Source organism: Rhagoletis pomonella, unplaced genomic scaffold, assembly GCF_013731165.1.
Source record: "Rhagoletis pomonella isolate Grant_MI unplaced genomic scaffold, Rhpom_1.0 Rhpom_scaffold_00019, whole genome shotgun sequence".
NCBI classification, from domain to species: domain Eukaryota; kingdom Metazoa; phylum Arthropoda; class Insecta; order Diptera; family Tephritidae; genus Rhagoletis; species Rhagoletis pomonella.
This window is the reverse complement of record NW_023458573.1, coordinates 1,191,409-1,218,565: the sequence shown is the minus strand read 5'-3', so window position 1 is coordinate 1,218,565 and position 27,157 is coordinate 1,191,409. Positions and strand designations below refer to the sequence as shown.

At 39.9% G+C, this 27,157-nt stretch overlaps 2 protein-coding genes across 3 annotated transcripts; one reads left to right on the top strand and one right to left on the bottom strand.

The window, feature by feature from the left end:
• Positions 1-6,748: 6,748 nt before the first annotated feature.
• LOC118749567 (prolyl endopeptidase) lies at positions 6,749-7,764 on the bottom strand. 2 transcript variants are annotated; one of them, XM_036484369.1, is made up of 3 exons: positions 7,366-7,764; positions 7,097-7,313; positions 6,749-6,985 (listed from the first exon to the last, which is right to left on the bottom strand). In XM_036484369.1, exons 1-3 carry the CDS (start codon positions 7,701-7,703, stop codon positions 6,842-6,844), a joined length of 699 nt encoding a protein of 232 aa, XP_036340262.1. In that variant the 5' UTR covers positions 7,704-7,764; the 3' UTR covers positions 6,749-6,841. The 2 variants fall into 2 exon arrangements, with proteins under 2 accessions (XP_036340262.1, XP_036340261.1); XM_036484368.1 differs by having other exon boundaries at positions 6,752-6,985; positions 7,043-7,313; positions 7,366-7,761.
• Positions 7,765-14,103: 6,339 nt separating this feature from the next.
• LOC118749554 lies at positions 14,104-18,077 on the top strand. Its single transcript, XM_036484358.1, has 2 exons — positions 14,104-15,073; positions 17,560-18,077. Exons 1-2 carry the CDS (start codon positions 14,104-14,106, stop codon positions 18,075-18,077), a joined length of 1,488 nt encoding a protein of 495 aa, XP_036340251.1.
• The last annotated feature ends 9,080 nt before the right edge of the window (positions 18,078-27,157 follow it).

The window sequence follows — 27,157 nt, the reverse complement described above, 5'->3', positions numbered from 1 at the left end:
GACAGGGGGTATGTATATGTTAAATAATTCGAGCTCAACATCGCCTGACCAGATAGCGATACCCTGACATTCTAGGGTGGTATCCCTGCGGTCGATGTCTGCTTCGATAAGACGATACTGCACGGTGTGGTGCGTGATGAACGCTAAGAACGTTGTACCCGGCGCAATTCAACAAAGTTGAATTGCTGTGCAACTTCCTCTCGTGGACCGCAGCTATCAATATACCATGCCGACACATGAAGACGGTTATCTCCTCAATCTTGCTCTGTAGCCCGTTGCAGTTAAATTGAAGGAGCTTCATGTGGTTCGGGAGACGTGTCGTGATGTGGAGTGTAAGTGATGTGTGTGTTCTTACCGCCGTTGGCTGTGTGCGCTGCTGTGATGGTTGCCGCCCTGTGGTGGTGGTGGGAGGCGTCGCAGTTGAGGTCTGCGACCGAGCAGCGCAGCACGGGCCCTCAAAGTTCCCAGTCCAATCTCGCGTGGTACGCAGACCTGAGCATGCCCTAAAGTGGCACCAGCCAAGGCAGGTGTTGCACTTGACTGATGTCACATTACGGAATATCCTGGTCTGACATACCGTGCAGATTGTAGGGGGAACCAGGAATTGTTGGCGGCGGCGTGTGGGTGGTCGTGCGGTTGTGTGTGTTATGTGGTCTGTCGTGGCTGTGGTTTGGTCTGTGGTGTTATGTTGTTGTGTTGTGGTGACTGTGTGAGGCTGCTCGGGTGGACTGAGGTTAGCCGTGGAGGCTACTCTGTTTGAGCAACAGGGGGCCACGTACGACGTGGTCCACTGTCGATGTGTCCGTAGTCCTGAGCAGACTCTAAGGTGACTCCACCCCTCGCAACCATTACACTTGACTGAGGTGGAGTTGTGGTGTAGTCGTCTCCGGCATACACAGCAGGTGTAGATTTCTGGCCCTGGGTTTGACTCGATGCCAGCCCTGAGTAGAAGAATACGTAGTAAATGTAGCCCTATGGACGAACAACTTCTGAGATAATTCGCCGACCTAAACGGGGTTAGATCGCCGAAACAACAGCCCTTGGTCGGGTAAAACCCGAGTCATTCCGGTACGTAGAACCGGCTGTCGTGGGAATGTTAAAAGGGAGTGCTGCCTTGTGGTGGTGGTTGGCGGCGTCGCGGGGGAGGAATGCGACTGGGCAGCACAGCAGGGACCCACAAAGTCACTCGTCCAATCTCGCGTGTTGCGGAGTCCTGAGCATGCCCTAAAGTGGCACCAGCCGAGGAAGGAGTTGCAATTGACTGATGTCACGTTACAGTATATTCTGGACTGACAAACAGAGCAGATTGTCGGAGGGACTAAGAGTTGCCGGCGGTGGTGTGTGGGTGCTATTGTGTTTGTTTGCGTATCTATTGTTGTGTTGTGTTGGGGTGTGGGTGTGTTCATTGTGTGCTGCCCGGGCGGATGGTGGTTTGCCGTGGAGGCGGTCCGGTTCGCACAGGAAGGGGGCCACGAACGATGTGGTCCATTGCCGGTGCGTATGTAGGCCCGAGCATTTACGGAGGTGACTCCACCCGTCACAGGCATTGCACCTGACCGAGGTGGAGTTTGTATGCAGTCGTCTCTGGCATACGCAGCAGGTGTAAATTTCTGGCCCTGGGTTAGACTCAATACCAGCCCTTAGCAGGAGCAGACGTAGCACTAGAATCGAGCAACGCTTGATGCATTTCGCGGACCTAAACGGGGTTAGATCGCCGAAACAACAGCCCTTGGTTGGGTAAAACCCCCGAGTCATTCCGGTACGTAGAACCGGCTGTCGTGGGAATCTTTAGTAGTTACTGATTTATCTGTTTTTGTGTTTCTATAAACTATCGTTATATGGTAGATGCGCGTAGTCATTGCCCGATTTTAAAAATTTTCAACAGATTTCTTAGCTAGGCACTAAGCAAGGCTCGTACCGAGCTTGGTAAAGGTTGTTGAATGGGCTTCTGAGATACAGCACTTCATCATCAAAAATATCATTATAATACTTGCAATCAATATTTACAATTTGCATCCAATATTTACTGAAATATCGTACCTGGCAATTTTCTAAGTACCTTTATATGGGAAGTGGGCGTGGTTACATTCCAATTTCGCCCATTTTCAATAACAAGCTACCTTGGATAAAAGTAGGTGAGATATCGGGTACTGTTTATGAATTTGTACAACGATTTTGGGTTGCTGTGCCCAAACGCGTGAATCGAATCAAAAAACTTTTACACACACTTGTAGACAACAGTTCACGCTTTATTACAAAAATTTAATTTATTAAATCTGTGCACAAATTTAACAATAATGTCGGTTGGAAATATGGTATTTGTTGCAAATTTTTGTTATAAATTTGTATATACATTTTTATATACAAGATAATTTTATAAAACACCCAGTAACCGAAATAGACAACACTGGGCGGCAGCCCCAGGTTTACCACACAGAAAGGGAATTCTAGTTACCTCCTCCTTACCCAAGGTTACATCACTGGGCGCCTTTTTCGGGTCTACGTTCAATCATTGTCGTCAAGCTCAACTAACGGGAGGCCCAGGAAACGAGCTGTTTCGATGGGTTCGGACCAGAGGGAGAGGGGTGTTAGTTGAGTCGGATTGAGTTGGCATGTAAAGAGGTGGTTGGTGTCGTGGGGGGACTCTCCACATGCCGGGCACTCATTGGGGATATTGGGGTCGGGTCTGGACAGGTAGCTGTTAAGGCGGCTACAGTATCCAGACCGTAATTGAGCCAGGGTAACGCGGGTTGTTGTTGTTGTTGTTGTAGCGGCACTACTAAGCCCCGCCTGTTTCGGGTCAACTTTTTAATTATTATCGTCGAGCTCAACTAACGGTAGGCCCAGGAAACGAGCTGTTTCGATGGGGTCGGACCAAAGGGATAGGGGTGTTAGTTGAGTCGGATTGAGCTGGCATGTGAACAGGTGGTTGGTGTCGTGGGGGGAGTCTCCACATGCCGGGCACTCATTTGGGATGTTTGGGTCGAGTCTGGACAGGTAGCTGTTTAGGCGGCTACAATATCCAGACCGTAACTGAGCCAGAGTAACGCGGGTCTCTCTAGGTAATTGAAGCTCCGTCTCTTCCACAACGTGGTGATTGGGCTCCGATAACGACATTCTTAGGCCTGGAGTCGAGGTAGGTGGAGACTGACTCCCTATGAATGTCGTTAATCGCTTGTCTGTACGTCATTGGGTCCAGTGGTTGGTCTGTGTAGGTCTGGACTGCGTCCTTGTACACGAATAGGTGCCCCCTGACGTGCCTGGGCGGAGGCTCCTCCTCCAGCAGTGGTCTGTTAGGGTGTTCACTTCTGTGACACCCCACCAGAAATTGCTTACAGAGCATTTTGTTGTGTTCCCTTACGGGGAGCACTTGGGCCTCGCTGTGCAGGTGGTGCTCAGGCGTCATCAGAAGGTCCCCCAGTCGCGGTCCGGAGTGCGGCGTTCTGACAAGTCTATAGCTTCGTCCACTGCGTCCAACTAGTCCCCGGCGTCCAATCCGGCGCAGCATAGTTTAGAACCGGCCGCCCAATTGCCTTGTATGTTGCCAGCAACGTTTCTTTGTCTTTGCCCAAGTGCTTCCGGCGAGCGACTTGAGGACCTTGTTGCGGCTCTGTACTTTATTGACAATTGCGGTTGTGTGCGCGGAGTAGGAAAGCAGGCTATCGAAGGTGACCCCTAAGATTTTCGGGTTGTTTACAGTCGATATTGGTGTGCCATCGACGTGTATACCTAACTCTAGCCTGACCTCCTTCGTCCAGGTGGTGAAAAGGGTCGCCGATGATTTCGTTGGGGAGAGTGTTAGGCTCCTTGCAGTGAAGAAGCGAGAAAGGCTGGAGAGATAGTCGTTCACTTTTGAGCAGAAGTCATCAATTCCATTCCCGGACGCCAAAATCGAGCAATCGTCAGCGTATGAGATCAGGGAAACTCCCTCAGGTGGTTGAGGAAGCTTCGAGATGTAGAAGTTAAATAGTAAGGGGGAGAGAACACCACCTTGCATAACCCCTTGTTTAATCCTTCTTGGTTTCGAGGTTTGATCTCGGAAGATTACTGACGACTGTCGACCACTCATATAATTCGCCGACCATCGCTTCAGTCCCTGTGGGAGTGGGGAGGCCTCGATGCCTTCTAGTAGCGTGGAATGGCAGACGGTGTCAAACGCCATTGACAAATCCAGCGCTACTAGGACCGTTCTCTCACAGGGGCGGTTTCGATTTAGGCCACGAGTTATTTGTGTGTTTATGGCGTTAAGTGCTGTTGTTCTGCTGTGCACTTTACGGAATCCGTGCTGGTGCTTAGCTGGGGTCAGGTGGCAAGTGAAGTATGGGAGTAGTAGGGCCTCAAGCGTCTTCGCGACCGGGGAAAGGAGCGTTATCGGGCGATAAGAGTCTCCTTTGTTGGCGGGCTTCCCCGGTTTCAGCAGTGGGACCACTCTCCCTAATTTCCACACATCAGGAATGATGAGAGTGGCCATGGACAGGTTGAGGACCTCCGTTAGGCAAGCTACTCCCTTAGGCCCTAAATGTTTTAGCATCAGCATACAGATTCCGTCAGGTCCAATGGCTTTGGAGGCTTCGCCTTCCCGATGGCCCCCTTCACTTCACAGCTGGTGAAAACAAGTGGTGCACTGTTTTTTGGCAGCTTGTGCAGCCTCATGGTCACTCGACGTTTGGCCTTGTCTACCGAAGGGTGCAGTGTGAATTGCCTACTAAAGTAGGCTACGCATTTCTTCGGGTCCGACGAAGCGCGACCTTCGAAAGAGATTTCCACTCTGTCATCACGCTTCGTTGGGTTGGACAGGGGACCTCACGGTTGACCAGAGCTTACTCACACCAGATGTGAAGTTACAGGCCTTCAAGTGCTCCTCCCACTTTTTCCGCTTATGCTGATTTACCAGTTTGCGAATCTCCAAATTAAGGTCCCTCAGACGGGGGCCCCGGGGTCGACCTGGCGTGGGTGGTCACACTCATTTGCTGGTACAGCTGCTTCGGCCGGGAAATTTGGGCGGACTTCCGCGATGCGTCCGGACGGGATAAAGCGAGCCGCTGCGGCAGTGGCTACCCTGCGGAACTTTCGTTCGCCAGTGTGTGTTTGTCGGTGTGGGAAGGGCGGCGAAGATGCTCTCGGTGACTTCCGCGAAGCCGTCCCAATCAGCTTTGTTGAAGTTGGTGTAGGTTCGGTGGTCCGCGGGAGCAAAGTCGGTGGGCTTATTGATCGAGATGACTATGGGTAGATGGTTGTTGTTGTAGCAGCATACAAATTCCCCAAAGACTTTTTGGGGAGTGTTGCTGGAGTGACAGTCCTTGGCTTGAGTGCCATAGATCGTGGTGCGCGTTGAAGTCACCTACTACCATTCGGTTTTCACCTCTGAGTAGCGCACCTATGTCAGGGTGATATCCTGCCGGGCAGCAGGTGACAGGGGGTATATAAACGTTGAATATTTCGAGCTCGACATCGCCTGACCGGACAGCTATGCGCTTACATTCTAGGGTGGTGTCCCTCGGGTCGATGTCTTCTGCGATAAGCCGATACTGCACTGTGTGTTGTAAGATGAACACTCATCCGCCACCATTATCTCGCTCGCGATCTTTACGGAGCTTATTGTAGGCGGCGGAGCCGTGCAGGCTCTTCGGGTGTTGTGTGCGTTGCGCGAGCGGGTAGCCGTGGAGGCTGATTGTGCCGTTTGGCTTGAGCAGCAGGGAGCCACATAGCTTGTGGTCCACTCCCGGTGAGACCTAAGACCAGAGCAGGTTCTTAGGTGACTCCATCCGTTGCATGAGTTGCACCTAACCGAAGTGGAGTTTGGATAGAGTCGATTCTGGCAAACACAGCAGAAATACGTTTCTGGTCCGGGGTTGGGCTCTACGCCCGCCCGGTGACTTTTCATAAAGCGGCGCCAATCCTCTTTCGTTAAGGGGGGTTTGCGGGGCCCACGCCCCCTTACCCCTCTACCCCACCCCTAAATCGGTGTACAAATAGCTAAACATCTCCCGAGATATCTCGAGTTATTGTGCACACAGCCAGACGTATTTATATTTTTTTCTTGATTTTTTTTTTTTGACTTTTTTTGCATACCACTGCATAACAAGTCAGAACGACATAACGGTAACTTTTTATGTGATGTTGATTTTGAGGTGTGCTATCTTACTGCATGAAACCTCAATTTCCATAAAAAGTGGACTTGGAACGTTTGCGAACTAAGCGAACGTAATGTTTTTACTATAACAGGTCTATTCTGCGATGGTAACATAAATTTTATAACCGGTAATTAAAGTGTCTGTCAATTTTTAAACCTTTTTCGCATTCTGTGCTCTCTTGTTACCGATCTCACAAGCTGGTAACAAAATATTGCCCCGTGAAATATGCAATACAGGAATTTCCAAAAATCTTCATAGCTGTGTTGCTGAATATTTTCACTGCATTACCAACGTACCTAGAATCGCAGTGACAAGTGGTAACATTTTACGGTAATAAAATTTTCTGGTCACAAAATCTTCGGTAACGTGCAGAATAGACTTGTAACAGGTCTATTCTGCGCTGGTAATAAAAAGTTTGTAACCGGTAAATAAAGTTCCTGTCAATTTTTAAACCCTTTTCGCATTCTGTGTACTCTTGTAACCGGTAAATTTTGTTACATCTCATAAGCTGGTAACAAAGTATTGCCCCGTGAAATATGCAATGCCAGAATTTGCACAATTCTTCACAGCTGAATTGCTGAATATTTAAACTGCATTACCAACGTTCCTAGAATCGCGGTGACAAGAACTGGCAACATTTTTTGGTAATAAAAATTTCCGGTTACAAAATCTTCGGTAACGTGCAGGATAGACCTGTAAATGGCAACTTACATGCGCCAAGATGGTTCTTCGGGGAATTCTGCAACCAAGATATCTTCACTTTGGTTTTTTCCAATATTGTGATAATATAGCTTTTGATTCTCATTTCGTTTAAATTCTGCGCCGATAGAGTTTTCATTTTCAACATATTGCTGAAATATTAGAAGAAATATTTAGTTACATAAACAACTTAAACGAACGCAACGCACGGAGTAAAAAAATCCCTTATTATCAATGGTCCAGGAAATTGCGCTAAACTTTACTTTTTCTAAAGACTCCTCAAAGTCCAACCCCGAATTAACATCGCGTATTTTAATTTTTAGCCAGTCAGATCCATTTTCACTTATTCCGTACGCCATGTAGTTGCCATCTTCAGAGAAAGATTTTTGAGTTAAAGCAATAGTTCCATCTTCAGACCAGGTGTTAGGATCTAAGAAAACGATAGGTTGATCCTCGAGTCGTTTCTGTTGGTACAAAACACTAATTGCAAGTCTTAGTAAGAGAACAAATTAATAACTCAACCTATTATTACTTCTGATTTTGCAACCCCGAATTCATGTAAAAATAATAATACGCCCCATGTTTTGTAGGACAGCTATACTTGGTATAATTCCACAATTTAGTTAACTTTTTTTCAATACGGGATCTATCCTCTCCTTCCTCAATAAAAGTTTTACTAATTATATTCTGCTCATCAATGAAATTCTTCGTTTCAGATGAGCTAGGGTCTTCTAGCCACCGATAAGCGTCCTCAACTGTAACACCGTGAAAATAATCGACATACGAATTATCACGGCGTGTTATAGGATATTTCAACTTCATCTCAGAGATTTTGTGGAAACTTTTCACAACTGATCCCAGAAATACCATTAGAAAAATAACAAGTAGTTAAGAATGAAACGATAAGAGTAAATATAAGTACATACTCGATACTTTTCGTTTGATACCAATTAATTTTTGTATACACTGCTATAAAACGGATGACCATATCGGAAACAAACTATCGATTGTAGGCTCGCGTAAATATGTACCGTACAAGAACAGTGATAGTCATTTGATTAATCATTAGTCTGTTCCAGGATTTAGTCAGAACTTACAGGAAGTCGTTCCTATTGACATAAAACCTGTAAGTGGGAACACTTTTGAGAGAGTAACTGAGCAACTGTTCCTAGTCAGATGTTACAGGATTTAGTCCGGAGTTTTTTTTCCTGTAAGTTCATGAAAAGTGTCAAACGATCAGCTGATTTGCATGTGCAAGCAAAAACAAAAAGCGGTGAAAGCAAAGAACTTTATATTTGTAAAAAAATGGAATTAAACAACGAAATGTTTGAATATGTATAGATTTTAATAATTATTTAGTGATATTTCAGCCAAATCAGTGTTGTACCAATCCATGTAAACAAACCGACTGACGATTTTACGGAAAATAGTGCTTTTTGCGTTCCCATGCACTTCTGAATCTGTTCTTCTTTTACTCTCACTTGAGAGAGTATAATTGTAGTTTGACAGTTCCACAGGTTTTAGTCCGAAGTTCAAAGGAACAGACTAATTACTTGTCAACAATGATGTTAATACCGACCACAGTTGACTAGTCAATCCTGATGTTGGAACCTGTCACAGTTGAGCCATCATAATTGATGCATAAACCTATCAAAATTGAGGAATCACACCTGATGTTCATACCTACCACTGTTGATTCAAGTTCAAACATCACATTTGAACCTTATTGAAATAAATTTAATTAAAATTCATTTACTTCACATTCCTTTTTGATCAGCGAGTGACGGTGGACGTGTTTTGGCGCATACACATATTTATTTTGAGGATCAACTTTTTTTGCGCATTTGCACATGTGAATGTGCTGTACCTAAAACTTTTTATTTTTGTAGTGAACATACAAGCAAATACGACAGCAAATTTTATTTGATCGTTTGCTTCTCCGTTTGAGACCGCCTTTCGGTCAACTTTGGATTTTAAAGAACACCTTCCCTGTCGTGATAAGGATAGCAGGTGAGTGGTTTTGCAAGTTTTATTATAAGTTGTGACATTTTTTGGTGTACTATCCCTGTGCGTTGGTTTTTAATTAAAAGTAAGCCTGCCGCGTACGGCAGCAAAAAACACCAAAGCCGCTATGGCGTCCTCGTCGTCGAGGGCGTCATCGGCTGACGAGTTCGAAGCCTTTGCGGGTGCCAATTTGGCCACGAGCAAACGGCCTAGAAAGAGTGCGGAACCCCATTTAATTAAAAAAATGTTAAAATCCCAAGAGCTGTGCAAAGTCAATTTTGACTCAGGTGTAATCAGTGAGGTTAGGGACGAAAAATCTAGCGAAATAAGTGAAATGAGTGTAGATGTGCAACTAGATAACGGGACAGGTACGAATGCCGATAGCCCGCTATTGGAGTTGACTAACGGACCGCAAGTAGACACAGTGGTGGCGAACAGCGTTAGCACAAATACCAATAATGACACGACACTGTACCCAGCAAACTTTTCTGGTGTGTATCTCGTATTAGTTGACTCGTCACAATGTGGTGACATGAATAACGAAAGAATCACTAACGGTTTAACTCTTTCTGACAAAATCAAAGTCTTCAGGATCAAAGACATTGATTTAATTTATGCCATTGGCAAAAGCCTCTACAAAATAACTTTCAAAAATGCAGCGTCAGCTAATAACTTTGTACTTAATGACAAAGTCAAATCTCTGGGTTTAAGTGCGTTTGTACCCAAGACTGCAGTTGAGACGTACGGAATAGTGAGGGGCATTCCGACTTGGTATCAGGAGGCAGAGATAAAGGCTAATGCCATCTCTACCGTCCCCATCGCCACAGTGAGGCGCTTCACGCGCAAAAGCCAGGACAGTGACTCATACGTTCCAACAACGACCATAAAAATCGGCTTCTCGGGTAAAGAAATCCCAAAATTCATAATCTTCGATTATACCAAATTATATATTGACTTTTACATTTCCCCGCTAAGGCAATGTCTCAACTGTGGCAGATTGGGTCATACACAACATGCCTGCAAATCTAAGAAACGTTGCATTAAGTGTGGTCTCACCACATGTGACGATAATTCTTGCAAAAAAAAGTGTATTTTATGCGGAAGCTCAGACCATGTCTCCACAGATAAGCTCACTTGCGCGGCTTGGGAAAAGGAGCGCACCATTAACCACATTAGAACTGTTAAAAACATATCTAGACGCGAAACAATCAAAACTTACTTTGCGGCCAGTGAAAATCGTTTCGAACTTCTCGAAGTGGAGGATTCAGACTTTCCGCCACTCCCGTCTGAAAACGAAAACATCCAAAACAGAGACATTAACGTTAACAAAAAACTTACTAGGCACAAGTATAGCTCTGTGGCACGCAGCCGCAGTCCTAGAAAGTACAAAGCAGTCCCAATGCGGCCTGCCACTAGGGAAAGTAGGGTAAGACCACCCAGAGATTCTGTGCTAGAAAAGCCAGAATACTTGAAAGGACGGGTAACTGAAATGGAAAAACTCTTGTCAGAATTGTTCAAGGTAATTAACAGTGCATGCGCCAATGAGCACATGCAAGGAGTCCTAGGGAAGGTTCTAGCCCTAAAGCAACAATTTGAGCGTAATTCGATACAAAACGAGGTTGACATGATCAGTATGGGTACAGACATCCCCCCTCAAATATAACATATGAAAATTTGCCAATATAACTGTCAATCACTAAAAGCTAACATCAACAGCTTTGAATTCTATTTAAATCATTATAACTGTGACATAGCATGTCTCAGTGAAATATTCACCTCCAGCGAGCAACAACACAGAAACATTATCAACTACAACATTATCGAAAAAAACCGAGAAGATGGATATGGCGGCGTCGCCATAGTCGTTAAAAAACAAATTACATTTCAAAAATTAAATTTCTCATCTAACTTTGACATACTGATCATCAAAACCAAAAACCTTAATCCAAACCTAATTATCTGTGCAGTTTACTTTCCACAGAACATCCTAATAAATGACTTTAAGAGCGAAGTTCAGAGACTCCTTACTTACCTTGAGCAGTTTAGCAATGTTCTTATTCTGGGAGATTTCAACGCTAGGGCGAGAGCATGGGGTGACCACATCCAATCTTGTCGAGGAAATAACCTGCATAAAATTATTCTAGAACACAATTTCTGGCATTTAAATGACGGTTCGTCGACATTCAAAAATGACACGCTGGCTCCTAATGGGTCAGTGCTTGACTTGTCATTTACAAATAGTAACGTTCAATTTGTCTGGAAGGTCGACCCAATCAGGCTAGGAGGAAGTCACCATTTCCCCATTCTCATTGAGTCCACTGCTGTCACGCATCAGGGACGCAGGTTCCTATCCCAAAAAAAGCTATTTGCCAATCTACAACTAACCAATTTTGATCCAAACTTTAACGACATACATAATCAGTTCCGAACAGAAATTGAGGCTGCCACATATACGCTCAGTGCCAACAGATCCCCGAAAGCTTGGTGGGATGAGTCTTTTGACAAGGCCTTCCGCTTTCTTAAAATTGCGTCTAAAAAGTGTAAAGCCGTACCATCACCTGAAAATTTTGAAGAACTGATCAAGCTCAAAGCAGAGTGGAAAGACAAAGTTAAAATAGCAAAAAAGAAAAGCTCTGAAAATAAGATAGACGAACTGAACGCTGCTCCCTCAACTAGAAATGCATGGAAATTCGTGAAAGCACTAAGAGGCGACTTTAAAAACACAAACAACTCGCAGTGGTCTAGCGACAACGACAAGAACTTCTTAGCCCTACTCAAAAGCCAAGTTCCCTCTCACAAAAACACGGTGCGAAAAGTGAAGACATAATGTCAGATAACGACAAGTGTGTGAAGTGTAAAGTCCCAATAAGAGGGGAAACAGGTGTCAGATGTATGGGTGTGTGTGGGAAGGCATATCACACTGCACCAAGATGCTCTGGCTTAGATAACTTCCAGTATGGGGTAATAGGAACGCACCCAATGTTGAAATTTATTTGTGATGAGTGCATTACATATATACAAAATGTTGATATGGTAGTGCGAGACATGCAAGAAAGTGTAAACAAGAACAGTATGTATTTGAAGGAGTACAAAAATGAATTTGAAGAAGCATTGAATACGAACCAGCGGGAACTGAGAGAGCTAATGAATGCGATGGAGGTGAAATATAATGAACGATTAGCGACCCTAAAAATGCACCAGGAAATGTATGTAAGAAATGCAGCAGAAATAAAGAAAGTGCGAGAGGTAGTGGAACAAATGAAAAGCACAGCTGATGTAGCTGGGAAGGAAAATGAAAAGCTATGCGGGGAAATAAAAACATTGGGGAAAGAAATAAAAGATAGTGCAACACAACAACAAACGTCATTTGCAGATATGGTGAAAACAAATATGAATAAAAATGCTGGTAGAGACGTGCCGGAATTTAAGAAACGTGCGCCTATTGTTGTGAAACCAAGAACCAAACAAACGAGTGAAAAAACAAAGCAGGATTTAAATAATAAAATTAACCCTAACGAGCTGAAAATTACAGACATTAAGACTGGTCAAAATGGTGTTATGATAATTGAGAGTGTTAATGTGGATGAAAGAGACAAAATCAAAGAAATTATGGATACGAAGATTAGTGATGGATACGAAATAAAGATTCCGCGAGATTATAAACCAAAATTGTTTATAACAGGCATGAGCCTTGAAAAGGGTAATGACGAACTAATCGAGTGTTTAAAGAAGCAAAACCAATGTCTAGAAAAGGGTGAAGTTAAAATTATTAGGCGGTATAATGTGAAAAATAAAAATAATAGTTATTATAATGCAATAATAGAGGTGGATGAAGAAAGTTTTAATAACACTCTGAAATGTGATAAACTGAATATAGGGTGGGAAAGATGTAAAGTCTATGATGGTGTTGATGTGACAACGTGCTTTAAATGTAAAGGGTACAACCACAAAGCTGCTGAGTGCAAGGACGATGAAGTGTGCGCCAAATGCTTGGGAAACCACAAATCCACCGGATGTGTTAATCCACCGATAAACAAGTGCATAAACTGTATAAAGTCAAATGAAAAGCTCAAACTAGGGCTAGATATCAATCATCAGTGCAAGAGTAGGCAATGTCCGGTCTACTTGAAGCATTTAAATGCTAAAAAGCAAAGGCTAGGATATTAGCAACAAATGTGCAGGTTACAGGCAAAACCAACGGAGATAAGGGGAAGAAAACGAAGGGAAAATCTGCACACAAACAACATTCTAAATTGCATATATCTAAACGTGAACAGCATAATATCTAACAAAGGTGAATTAGAAGTGTTGGCGGCAGCACACAAGCCGAGTATTATACTATGCTCTGAGACGTGTACGACGGAAAATGTGGAAGATAGTGAATTAGATATAGCAACATACAAAATGGTTCGATGTGACTCACACAGCAGACACACTGGAGGAGTGATAATATATGTGCATAGCACAATTGACTTCAATATAATTTATAATGCAAGTGTTAATCGAAATATATGGTGCATAATAATAAAAATGAAAAAGGTCGATAAAAAATTTCAAATTGGCGTGCTTTATCACTCGCCTAGCACAAGTGATGCAGATTTTTTGGATTATTTAACAGAAATATTACTTACTAAATATGATAAAAGCAACCATAATATAGTAGTGGGAGATTTTAATATAAATATGAACTACACTTCTACATATAGTACTAAACTGTCCGAGATATTTTCTGTAATGGGAATGTCCCAAAAAAGTAGAGTTTAACACAAGAATTACAAATACAACTGAAACTAAAATTGATTTACTGTATTCAAATTCGGAAGAAATAGAATGCAAAAATTTGATGGATTTCAAAATCTCTGACCATGAAACAATACATTTCAGTGTCAAGACGTCGAAATCGTTCAAAATGAGAATGGTGAAGAAAATTACTGCTTGGGACAGATACAGTCGTGAAAGTTTACAAAACATACTAAGATCGTACAATTTCAATTTCTATAATAACTTGCAAATTGATGATAAAGTGGAACTTATAAACAACAACATAGTGCAAGCAATGGAAAGCTTGACTTACGAGAAAGAAGTGTATATAAAGCTGATGAATAAATGGTATGACCATGAACTGGCACAAATGAATAAAAATAAATTTAATATATACAAACATGCTATACAGACTGGAGTGTGGGATGAATACAGAAGTATAAATAAAAAGTACAAAAAACTAATTAAAATAAAAAAAGTTCAATTTATGGAAAATAAAGTAAAAATGAGTGAAAATAACGCTAAAGAAATGTGGAAGCACCTCAAACAGGCGGCTTGTCTTGCAGAGGATAACGATGGTATCAAAAAAGTTGTAATAGATGGTGTACTGGTTGAGAATGATACCGAAGTGGCTAATAAACTGAACCTATTCTTCATAAACAGTGTGATTGAAATAAATAGAAACATACCTTGTTTTGACCTAGTAATGAACAGTAGTCAAACCAACTGTAGTTTTAAATTTTCGTATATAACAACCGCTGAAGTTATAAATATTATAAAAACGTTTAAATACAAAATTGGCGGACGAAAACTGTTATCAGATGGAGTACTGAAAGACTCTATAGAGTATTTAGGGTACTTCTATGCACTTATTATTAATGATAGTGTGGAAAGTGGTATTGTACCAGAACGGTGGAAAACGTCGACAGTGGTACCTGTCAAAAAAGTCAAAAAGACAATACAACCAGAAGAGCTTAGACCAATAAATACCCTACCAAGTGATGCCAAAATATTAGAAGTACATGTCAAGAATCAACTGATGATGTACCTCGAAGAAAATAAAATTTTAGTCCAACAACAATCGGGCTTTAGGGAAAAACATTCGTGTGAGACAGCCCTCAATTTGGTGATAGCTGATTGGAAAGAAGAGCTAAATAATAAGAATGTAGTTGTTTCGGTATTCCTGGACCTCAAAAGGGCATTTGAAACGGTGGATAGAGACATATTACTAAAAAAACTGCAACGAATTGGTATAACTGGTACGGAGCTAGAATGGTTTAGCAGCTACTTGAAGCAGAGAAGGCAACGAACTGTGATAAATACAGCGATATCGGAGGAATTGGAAGTACCCATAGGGTTACCACAAGGGTCGGTTCTGGCACCGATATTGTTCCTAATTTACATTAATGATATTGTCAATGCCGTCGAGGGATGTGAAATTCGACTCTTCGCCGACGATGCATTAATTATGATAAGTGAAAATAATATTAATGTCGCTATATCGAAAATGCAAATGGCACTAAATAATTTATATACATGGCTGTGCGGAAATAGACTCAAACTTAATATTAACAAAACAAAATATATGATTATAACCAGAAGAAACTTTAATGATCTCAACGTTGAATTGAAAATAAATAATGAAAGCATACAAAGAGTAGATAGTATCAAATATTTAGGTATTATAATTGATAATAAACTTAAATTTGAGGAACACATAAAATACACCGTTGCGAAAGTAGCTAAAAAAATTGGGATTATGCAGAGAACATCCAAATATCTACATAAAAAATATAAAATACTTATATATAAATCTATTATTGAGCCACATTTTGTATATTGTCCATCGATATTATTCATAATATCAGATAGTGAAATTGATAAGCTTCAAAAGCTTCAAAACCGGTGTATGCGATTTATACTTAAAAAACGTAGTGATGCCAGAACGGCTGATATGCTGAACAGTTTAAACTGGCTAAGTGTTAAGCAAAAAATTTTCTTTCACTCCATGAAGTTAATTTATAATATAAAGCATGGTAATGTACCTGAATACCTTAGTAAAAATGTATTGTTAGTAGAGCAAACACACAATGTAAATACAAGGAATAAACAAAATTTTAAACTGCCATTGTTTAGAACGGAAATAGATAAACAAAACATTTTCTATAAAGGTCTCAAATGTTTCAATGAACTCCCTATGGATATAAAAACCTGTAATGAAATCTTAGTTTTTAAGAAAAAACTGTATGAATATTGTAAAACCCTAGCTATAAGATAGCAAATTGTTAATGATACTTGAATTAGGCTCTCGTGGCCGTAATAAATACATAATAATAATAAAAAAACTCACATTTACCAATTGATAAAGAACTAACTCCCACCCACGCCCTAGCAATCACCTTTGACGAGCTGCACAAGAACATACATTACAAAAATAATAGTTCAGCCGGAGGGGTAGACCTAGTTACATATAAAATGTTAAAAGCTCTACCAGATGTCTCACTTAACAACTTGCGAACTGCATTAAACGATGTTTTCCTGACAAACCAGATCCCAAAAGAGTGGCGCACCATTAAAGTAGTACCCATCCCTAAAAAAGATAAAGACCTTAGTGATTTCAGCAACTTTCGACCGATAGCCCTCATCTCAGTCTTTCTTAAGTGTATCAACCTTTACATAAAGGACAGAATATCCAACCACCTTGAGGAAAATGACATAATTCCTAAACGATCCTTTGCGTACAGACCGCATAAATCAGCCACAATCTGCGTCAACTATATATTACATGAAGCCGCAGTCCTTAAGCGACAAGGCAAAAAAGTAATCATATGTTCCTCAGACATCAGCAATGCGTACAACTGTGTTAATATCAGTAAGCTTAGGGACATCATGGTCCAAACAGATATTCACAACGCATATACTGAATGGATAACCAACTTCCTTTCATTTAGAAAACTGCAACTTGGTAGAGAAACCATAGAAATCCACGATGGTGTTCCTCAAGGTAGTTGCCTCTCACCATGTCTTTTTAATCTATACACCAAGAACCTTCACAGTATTCAGGACTCAAACACTAAAATATACCAGTATGCGGATGATTTTCTGATCATGTCATTCCATGACAGTCTTGAGCAGGCAACTGCGAATTTACGTCGCAAACTAAATGACTTCGCCTCCCAATGTTCCACTCTCAATCTGTCCTTCAACGCGGACAAAACCAAGTTGATGCTTTTAGGCAGAGGCAAGCGCACGATAATCAACGTCCAATGTCATAACTGCACAATTGAACAGGTACACACCATCAAGTTTCTTGGAAGGCACATTAGTGCTTCATTGTCTGTTCAAGAACATTACACCGACACAATCCAAAAATTTTATAGAAACGCCAATCTTTTCAAATGCATCACTACATTCAAAGCTGGACTACATCCCCAAGTCGCACTCAACTATTATAAATCTGTTGTCAGGAGTAAAATTGAATACTGTAGGTCATCCACATCGAACTGTTCGAAATCTGTCAATAAAAAAATTCAAACTTTCCAAAATAGCTTTTTAAGGAGGAGTCTGGGTCTCACACCAGCCACTCCAATCCCTCTTATCTATGCCCTTGCGAATGAACTACCCCCGGCTGAAAGGGCTAAGTGGCTCACTGCTAAAGAACTAATTAATAATCTTTCCTCTGATAATTCTTTTAGAGAGCTCATATACAACTCGCCCAACGTTGATTCCAGCTACAGTGCTGTATTTAATGAATTTAAACATATTTTTGACGACCTATACATCGTTGGTGAATCAGCTCAACCACCGAACCTACACGTAATAACTAAGACACTGAATGACAAAAAGTCCAACCTAGCAAGTGAGGTCATCCAAGCTACGTACACATCTATTTTAAATGATTATAAGAAATCTAACTTCTGCATTTTTTACACCGACGCCTCTGTTGAACCTTTTTCCACAGGGTGCGGTGTCTATAACTATACGGACAAACGTGAGTACACTTTTAAAATAAACTTCTGCGCGTCTTCAACTTATGGCGAATCAACAGCTATTGTTAAAGCTCTTCAAATTGCCAAAGAAACCGACTATAACAAGATACTAATATTTACAGACAGTCTATCCGCTTGCAAACTTCTAGCCAAAGACAAGACCAAAAACCATCTGATTGCCGAATGCCACAAACTAATTCAAGAAGCGGACTTTTACAACGTGACCATCATTTGGACCCCTAGTCATGTCGGGATCTCGGGTAACGAGATCGCCGACTCCTTAGCAAAAACAGCCGTTAACTGTGATAACACTCTAGAATCTAAGCTTACAATCGAAGAGGCTTTAACAAGCATACGCAACTCCATTCACAACAAATGGTATGAAGAATTTCTTGCCTTCTCCAACAACAAGCACAATCTCTTTGCACAGATCTGCACTCAGAAACGAAAAAAGACATGGTTTTTCAAATTTAAAATTAACCCAAAATAGATCAAAATATTGAACCGAATCGTCACTGGATACACCTACGATAATGAATACCTTTATCGCATCAACGCGATAAATACCAACACTTGCAGATGTGGCTCGACTGATAACTACGTTCATCAGACCTTCCACTGCAACTTGCTGGCCGAGGCTCGTGAGGGCTTCGAACTCGTCCTTAGCAACGCCGACTTCACCGAGATTTTTCGTGACTTTACCTATCGCAAAATCGCTCAGCTTGCGGAGTTTTTAACAAAAATTTACGCTAAATTTTAATTTATAAGCTTAATATCAAATAATCAAACTTATCACAGGTGGTAATACCGTCCACCTCACTCATTTCCCCCCCTATCCCATCCCCCACATTCTTCATTCTCATCACCATCACAAATCGCCCACAAACAACACACGCATGACATAAGCCTGCCAAATCACCACATCCGAAATTAGAGTCCATCAACCTTGTCGATATCTTGCTGTGAAAGTGACGTCCGCTATCATCTTACCGCATGGAATTTTAGTAACCTTCTGGTTTAATCAAGTAACAGGCTCTTCATTGTGCTCGCATCATCTACACCGTCGTTAACAGCCGATCAATTTAATGAAGTATTGGAGCATGCTCACTATGTGCCACTTCGCACACTACGCTCTTTCAAGTTACACCTTCGTGTAACATTCTGCTGTACAACTATAAAGAAGAGGGATACCCTGGCGTTTGGGCAACCGCCATATAACTCAAAGTCCAAAAAAAAAAAAAAAATTCATTTACTTTAGTAGTATATTACATACACGTGTAAATTATGTATTTCTAAAATCTAGTAAATATATATTTTTTACTAAATAATAATATATAAAAGTAAATATCTAAATGCTAACACTTTGCGCCATGCTTTGCAGCCGAATTGCTATTTGCTCCTGATTGCTGACAATATTAGCTTGCGCCTGGCTGAAAACGCTCTGATTCCGAAGTAAGGCCGTTTGCTTAAATGTAAGAAAAATATAGACTTAATATATAAGCAGATCACAAAAAACGTTACTTACATTTGCTTCCAGTTTGACAATGCGAGCGTTTAGCATTTTCTGTTCGTTGATTATTTCCCTCAATGCTACCATAATTTCCTAAAAGAAAATATTAAATAGACAACCAGACTTGATTTATGAATCAATTTTAAATATTTTGGAGTCCAACCTTGATTTAATTTTTTTTTTGTTTTTGCTTACCGTTTTTCTATGGCCAACTGGCTTCAATGGACTCCTCGAATATATCGCCTGACAAACACATGTAAAAGTACATAACTTATTATAACATTGTTGTATTATATATTTTAATATTAAAATGCCTTTTTCTCATTTTGCTTATCTTTCTATTCCGCTTCGAATGCACTTAATTTTCTTAAAACCCACGCGCGCTTTCCCGGCTTGCAAAAATCTTTTTCTTTTCTTCTTCTTCTTTGGTGTCAAATGCACTGTGCCAAATCTGTATTAGTTGCCCATTAGCTGCTTCACACTCGCACAAGCTACTTTCGGACTGAAAAAATTACAGATTTAAGCTCACTTTCTAACCAAAGCTAAAATGTTGGAAAAATTTGCAAATGTGCTAGTACGGAAAATGTTTAGGTGTTAGTTTCTGTCACACATTTCTAGTACGGTACATACATACATACATCAAAAAAAAAATTTTACATCATTGTTAGCAGTGGTGCAAAATAAAGAAGTCGGCGAATTTAAGGAAATAATTAATCAAAATCCGTATATTCTATTTGTATATAAAAAAATGAGCAAAAAAGAAGAAAAAATTTTAGGGCAGTGCGCTTATGCCGACTGTGGAGTCAGTGACTATAGTGCTGAAATACAGTGCAACGCCAACGTGGGACTCCAGCAGAACCTAAGAATGGAAGTAGAAAGACCAAGCGGCGCTGAGGCATATATTTTTAGTGACGAAAATTCAGACCCCGATGAAAAATAAGAAGAATTGTCTGAGCTCAGTGGCTCTGAAAAAGCTTGCGAAATTAAGTTAATATTCGACAATATATTTTTACAAATAAAACAAACACATAACCTAAACGTATTGTATTTTTTAATTTGGTTTCATGTATTTTTTATATTTCGCTGCCATCTATTCACTAATTTATTAATTACTAGCCGACCCGGCGAACTTCGTCCCGCCCATAATTAGATTTTTAATTTAATCGTTTTGGTCTAACATTTTCCAACAGTCCACGATTTCCATTGGCAAATTCATTGGCTAAGATTGTGGTTTGGTGGTCGTTTCCCGCCTTAAATAAACTAACGAAAGCGTGTCCATGAAGAAGGTCCACGGCGGCAACAATGATCCGGATCTATAGTGAATTTGCCCTAGAAACTTTATCTTATAGTTGGTGGCATTTTCAAAATGGATGCGTATCCTTGTTCAACGTATATAAATACACAGACTTATTTCAGATGATATACCTTAAAAGCCAGTTTCATGAAAACAAATAATTGAAAAATGATTTTTGTCTGTCAGGTTCCATATTAAATTCAAGTAAAAAAATAAATTTTCATTAAATTGCTTTAATGAAACTGGCTTTTAAGGTATTTCGACAGGTGGTGATTTGGGATTAAACACTGCCCAACTCAACCCTGGTGTCTCCGAACGAAGCTTTAACGCATAATAATGTTGGAAAATCACATACATTGGGCCAATAGTAACACACAATATACTCAATGGTTCAATAGGCCGATTTAGTCTGGCCTTCACTCGACCTCAGCACCACCTGGCAGCTCTTTTTTGCAATTGGACTGCCTTTACCGTTTTCAATACATGTTTTGAATATTCGCCAAATCGGATCATAAAAAGGATTTTTAGTAATAACTCAACTCCAGCGCCAACTGGCGGTTACAATTGCGAAACTAAACTACCCAGAGACCCACTGAAACACACAACTTTGTTAAAATCCCACCAGCCGTTTAGGATATCACAACATGCCTACAGAAGAATTATATACACATTCAAAAATAAGTAAAAGTCAGTACGTTTGTACTTTGCCATGCCCTCTTTTCAAAAAGCCCATTTTTCTCCATGAGTATGGGATTGATTTCATATATCTCCATACGAAGTTTCAGTACTGTACCATTAACAATTCCAGAGATATGCAGTATGAAATCCGGCTTGTATGGTAGGTGCCACGCCCCCTTTTCCAATAGCTCCATATTTTCTTAATGACTATGCGATCAATTTCATATATCTCCACACCAAGATCCAGTACTCTACCAAGAACAATTCTATAGATATGCAATAAGAAAAATTCGACTTGTATGGGAGGTGCCCCGCTGGTATAAAGTTCCAGTACTCTACCATAAACACTTCCAGAGATACTTATTATGAAAAATTCGGTTTATATGGGAGGTGACACGCTCCATTTTCAAATAGTCCGAAATTTTATTCATGAGTATGCGCTTGATTTCTACTCTACCATGAACATTTCCAGAGATATACAGTATGAAATATTGCCACGCCCCTTTTCCAATAATTCCAATTTTTCTCCAGGTTATATACAACGACTGCTTTATCGATCACATGTTATATGCGTGATGTCGAAAACGTCGATAATGATGTTTAACCGGCAAGTAGTGATAACCAGACATTGAACAACCGGCCCTTAGGGCCGTTTGCACCATGTCTAGTTAATTCTAACTCCCAGTTAAACATCTTTATCGACGTTATCGACACCCATCATATAACATGTGATCGATAAAGCAGTTAACGTGCTTAACTGAAGGATGTACCTCCAGTTAGCGTTAACTAGACATGGTGCAAACGGCCCTTAGTCAGTTTTCCCACTTATTTAACCGATGATCATAGGTCAGGCTTCTTGCATGGTAGAAAGTATTGAACGAAGTACTGAGTAGGTATTGAAAAATAAGTACTCGTATCGAAACCCGATACCAAGATAAATTTTGCTCAGAAATTGTTTCCTCTACGTTTATGCCTAATATGATCGCCCTGTGCTTTTTGGCAATTTAATTGCCAGCGAAAACCGCGAGAAGGCGCCAAAGACGACGTAATGCAAAGTATACACTATCCAATTGCTGCACCAAAGTCGAGGGTTTGCAACGTTTACCCGGCCAATTGTTCGAGAGGAAGTGCGAAGTGGATGATTGTTAAGTACAGACGTTTTAACGCGATGTAAAAGTCACTGAGTAACTCTATTATTCTTCGCGCTGTAAATATTAGCGGGAAACACTAGAGAGGGGGGCAAATAGCTATGTTATTGAAGAAAAGAAATAAAGGAAAAGAGTTGATTCAAAATACAAAAAAAAATCTTAGAAAGCACTAAAATATTAAACGTATCCAAAGTCCAGAGAATTTAAACGCTTCCTTCGATTCTAGTCTGTAAAAAATGTATATATATGAATAAAAAAAACACTCTTTGGAAATTCATAAATGCTACATCAAAATATTTTTATTTGTGAGAAAAAAGAGACACGTATTTCTTTTATTTTTAAAGAATTTTTTTTTTGAGATCGTGATTGGATCTGCAATGCTGAAAACGCTCAGTGACAACGTTTTAATTTTAGCTGTCTCTTTTCGAAAGCATACTTTCGGGCACTAGGCCTATTCTAACTGTCGAAGACATATATGTAATTAAGGGAATATTCCCCAATAAAACCTAAGTAGTTACATGTAAAAACAACAATTTGAGCTGCACTATAAAATGTCACGAAAATAAACAAAACTTTCAAAATAAAAAAATGCGTTTCTTATTTTTTATCCAACCCAGTATTCTCCCTGAAGTCAAACCCATTAGAAGAATGGGAGGAGCTGAAGTACAACAAAATAAAATTCTTTTAACTGAAATATTTTATTAAAAAATGTTTTCTTAAATAAGATTAACTTGTAATCTTTTCCAATGTGTATATATCTGTGTAAATACCATTCATCACTAAACATATAGTTCTGCTATGTAACGGAGTTTTATTTATTTTCAGTTCCCAAATTATCAAATTTTATTATTCAGAGTTTAGGATTCCCAAAGGATGAATAACTTGTGATTTAATAATAATAACAATAGATTGGCGCTTACACATATGTTAGAGTTTTGCCGAGCTTCTCCTCCGATTTGTGGCGCGCGCCTGGATGTTGTCACACAAAGCGGAGGGACTTACAGTTTTACGCCTACTCCAAACGGCGATTGTATTTTTATGAGAAGCTGGTTTTCATGGCAGAAATACACTCTGAGGTTTATTGCCTGCCGAGGGACGACCGCTGTTAAGAAAAAACCTTTTTTCCATATTTTTTGCGATGTTGCTTTGACCAGGGCTTGAACCCAGGCGTACCGGAGTGGAAGCCTGCACTGGTTACCACTACACAACAGCGGCCGACTTTTGATTTAAAAAACTAAATTTAACTTAATACGTAATACACAATGAGTACCAGAGTGTCCAGATTGTTTTAAAGAAAAGCGCAATTTCTGAAAAAAATCGCCAAAAATCGCCTTTTTTTAATTCATGAAATCGATTTAACAAATCTTTTATTTAAAAAATGAGATCTTGTTATAATATAGTTTTTAAAATCAAAAACGAATATAATCAGCCCTATTCTGCATTTCGATTACGTTCCCTCATTTCGCTCCGCAAGAATCGAACTTAGGTATTCTGCGTTACGATCGAATCGAAAGAGGAAGAGAGAAAACATCTTTCGAAATCAGCTGTTTGCCTAGGAATGTGTGAAATCGAAACAGAACAAAGAAATATTTTCCTCCAAACTAATGAAGTTAAAGTTTGTAAATATTTTAAAATAACTAAATATATCTAGCATCACTGTAATTTAAAAATAAAATTTCGTTTGCTCTTAATTTAGTGGAAACATAATTATAAGAATAAGATCCATAGCCGCGGCGTTATTGCTTGAAGAGGAGAGCGAGTCCCAGATTGATGATGCGGAAGTTGAAAGGCGGAGATTTAGGGACGAGTCATAAACTCATCATGAACTGTATTACTCACCGCTCAAAGCCAGTGAAATTATAAACGTTATTTGAGCACTCCACAACATTTGCATTTACTACAGAGTGGAAGATTTGAACGCAAATGAATTCCATTTTGAAATCCGTCAGGAGGAGGGGAAGAACAAAGGTTATCCTTTCATAGCAAATCGAGTTCGAGACAACATACGCACCTCTTTTTAAAAAGTTAGTAAAAAGGAGTGCAATAATAAAAGCATCTTTTTTATGTAACTTCACATTTTATGTATGTATGTATGTACATAACTCTATTAATTTCTTATACAAAGAATAAATTGTATTCAGTGCATTTCACAGTCTTATTTATAGATAATGAAAACAAAAACGCCTGTGCTTCCTCTTTGAAACCCTCGCGCAATATCGCAATTTTTCGTATTGCCCGTATTACCGCTGCGAAAACAAAGAAATCGAGAAATCTCATTTATGATGACTTACAATCATGGACATTATACTTTACTTAATTTTTGTATACAATTTTATTATTTAAACCCACGAAAATATTAATCGCAACGTTCTCCGTCAACAAATTTGCAACTTAGAAAAACGGAACTCCGATCGAAATGTAGAATAGGTATAATCGTAAATTTCGAAGGTTGATCGAAAGGAAACGGAACACAGAATACCAAAGTTGCCAACCGGAGAAAATTTCGATTCGAGTCGAAAAGCAGAATAGGGCTGAATACCTTCAGAGGGTAATAATAAATAACACATATCACTTATATAATAGTGATGTACAAACAATTTTCTTTAAAAATACGCATAATTTTTAGAAATATTTTATATAACTCAGCGAGAGGGGAGATCAGTATGTTTGCATGCATGTATTTATATAAAAAAAAATATGTATTGGTGCAAAAATGGTGGGTAGGCACTGTGGCCAATGGTAAAGATCGTTTACCACCTCTTCATGGTTGTAAGCCATGCAGAGTCCGCAAAATACCCCGGAAGCAGTGTCCGGAGAATGCATCAGACTAGGCCGAGCATACTTTGAAGTTCCATCTAATTAAAACTTAAGAAAGTTCAATTACATGGCAGTTGAGAAGTGCATGTGCAAACATTTCATAAATTGCATAAAGGAAATTTTTGCACATGCAGCAGTACATAGCATGCATTTAGGCGCCCGGTGTTAGCAGTCGCGCCTAAACATATTTGTTTCAACACATTTTGCAATAGGACTGCGCAGTTATTAAATTTATTATAACTCATATTAATTGATTAATCGGACAATCCGCGTTTAAGAGCTCGGCGCCAAAACTTAAATAAAAACTTATAATACGACGAGATAAGCTATTTCCACAATTTCTTCAAAATTACCTGTAGTGTCTGAATGATTTACATTTCTGTTGTTGTCATATATTGAGCTATTCAACCTTGATAACATACTGTTTGATATGGAAACGTTTTGCAGAAGAAACTATTAGCCTTCATATAACACTTTATTCGAACTATTGAATTATGGCTTTCCAACCACATCCTATTTCGAATATTAGTTTTTGTTGAATTCATAACGGAAAAAACGCGCTCAACAAAGCATGTGAGTGCGGCAAAGATAATAATATGAATTTAAATATATTTCCAAACATTTTATTGCCTGTTGCGGTTTTCATTCCGTAAGCAATTATCCAAAATCTTCAGAGTTGGATGGAATGGTTCTGAAAAAAGTTATTCCATGGGAAAGTTAAAATATTTAAATATTCAGTTTCCGCTGCTTTTCTTTCCTTCAAAGTCAAATAGTGAATTGGCAGATCCCTTAAACTCGCCCTCTTGTGATTCACACACTTTTTTGGTGACAAAATCAAAGCTTTTTTATACCATGTTCTGGCCGACATCGAAAACATGTTTTTGTTGCTAAAACTGGATTTCGACCTAAAACTTTTGTTTTCGTCAATGTAAAAACTGTCAAACGAAAACAAGTTTTCGCTGAAAACCACTTGAAAACTCACGTTCCACTCATTCCAATCGGTGTCTGCACTAGTTTTTTTCGATTATTTATCGAAGTGGAAGTCATATTTTATCATTTTTAATACGCCATTTCGGATTTATTGTTAATTGGCTGACCAAAATAAAATAAGCATGGAAGTAAAAGGTTGTTAATGAAAAGAAATTGAAGGACAAGTATTTTGGTTTTGTATTTGTGCAGCAAAACTGTAAACAAAGGATGTAAGAAATGTCAACGACAACACCAACAGTCGGTGAGAACAGCCTTCAGCCCACAATCCCAAAACTTAACAAACAAAAACAAACTTAGCAATTTTTTTCCACCAAATTTGGTCCCCATAAAGGACTAGTGTTGCAAGCAACGCTTTTTCGTCAAAAAGGGTGTTGTGCAGCAATTTTATGTGGTGAAAATTGTTTTAGCACACACTGAGAAAAAAGATTAGTTTCGACAACTAAAGATATTTAGTTCCCGAATTTTGACAATATTTGGGAACTGTGACCAAGGATTGGGAACTATTACCATGGGTTGGTAATTATAACTAAATATATTAAAGCTTCTAATATTCATCTAGGTTGTACCAAATCGTTAATTTAGTTGAAGGGTTTGGTAAATACTAATAAATATTTTTTTGAAGCATATTTCTACAAATTCCATTCATTTTAAAGTATGGTCCATAAAAGGATGCCATTAAGCTCTGCTAATACAGATAAGCTTTCTTTCAACACATGGATTAGTCATAGTTACCAGATCTTAGTTGATCGATTTGGTTTGAGAGCGGAATATATTCATGCTTATGAGCACCCCCTAAATAATGATCAGCGCTCTCTGAGCTCATGTGTGTTTCACATACGAAGAGCGCCAGCTAAGCAATGCACACAGTCCCACTTATTGAATCGTTTGAATGCGCTAGTATGCAGACCATTGCATAAAAACGATTCAATGAATGAGACTGTGTGCGTGGAAATCATTGCTCCGCTACCGCTGCTCGTATACGGGTGAAACACGCGTGTGGTTACAGAGCGCTCAGTAAGCTATGGCATGTCGATCACTGCGCTGGGTAGAGAAAGAAAAGTGTGTGCTATGACATGCCCAGGCTTGTTTGTCTCAGTTTCAGTTTTGCCATCGCTGCGAGTTGTTTCGGTGCG

Coding starts and splice junctions, on each gene's coding strand:
- LOC118749567 (XM_036484368.1), bottom strand. CDS start 7,703: ATGGTATTTCTGGGATCAGTTGTGAAAAGTTTCCACAAAATCTCTGAG. Junction 7,314..7,365: donor TCGGGGTTGCAAAATCAGAA/GTAATAATAGGT, acceptor ACTTGCAATTAG/TGTTTTGTACCAACAGAAAC. Junction 6,986..7,042: donor ATAAGGGATTTTTTTACTCC/GTGCGTTGCGTT, acceptor CTAATATTTCAG/CAATATGTTGAAAATGAAAA.
- LOC118749554 (XM_036484358.1), top strand. CDS start 14,104: ATGAGTGAAAATAACGCTAAAGAAATGTGGAAGCACCTCAAACAGGCG. Junction 15,074..17,559: donor CGATGCATTAATTATGATAA/GTGAAAATAATA, acceptor CTTTTTCCACAG/GGTGCGGTGTCTATAACTAT.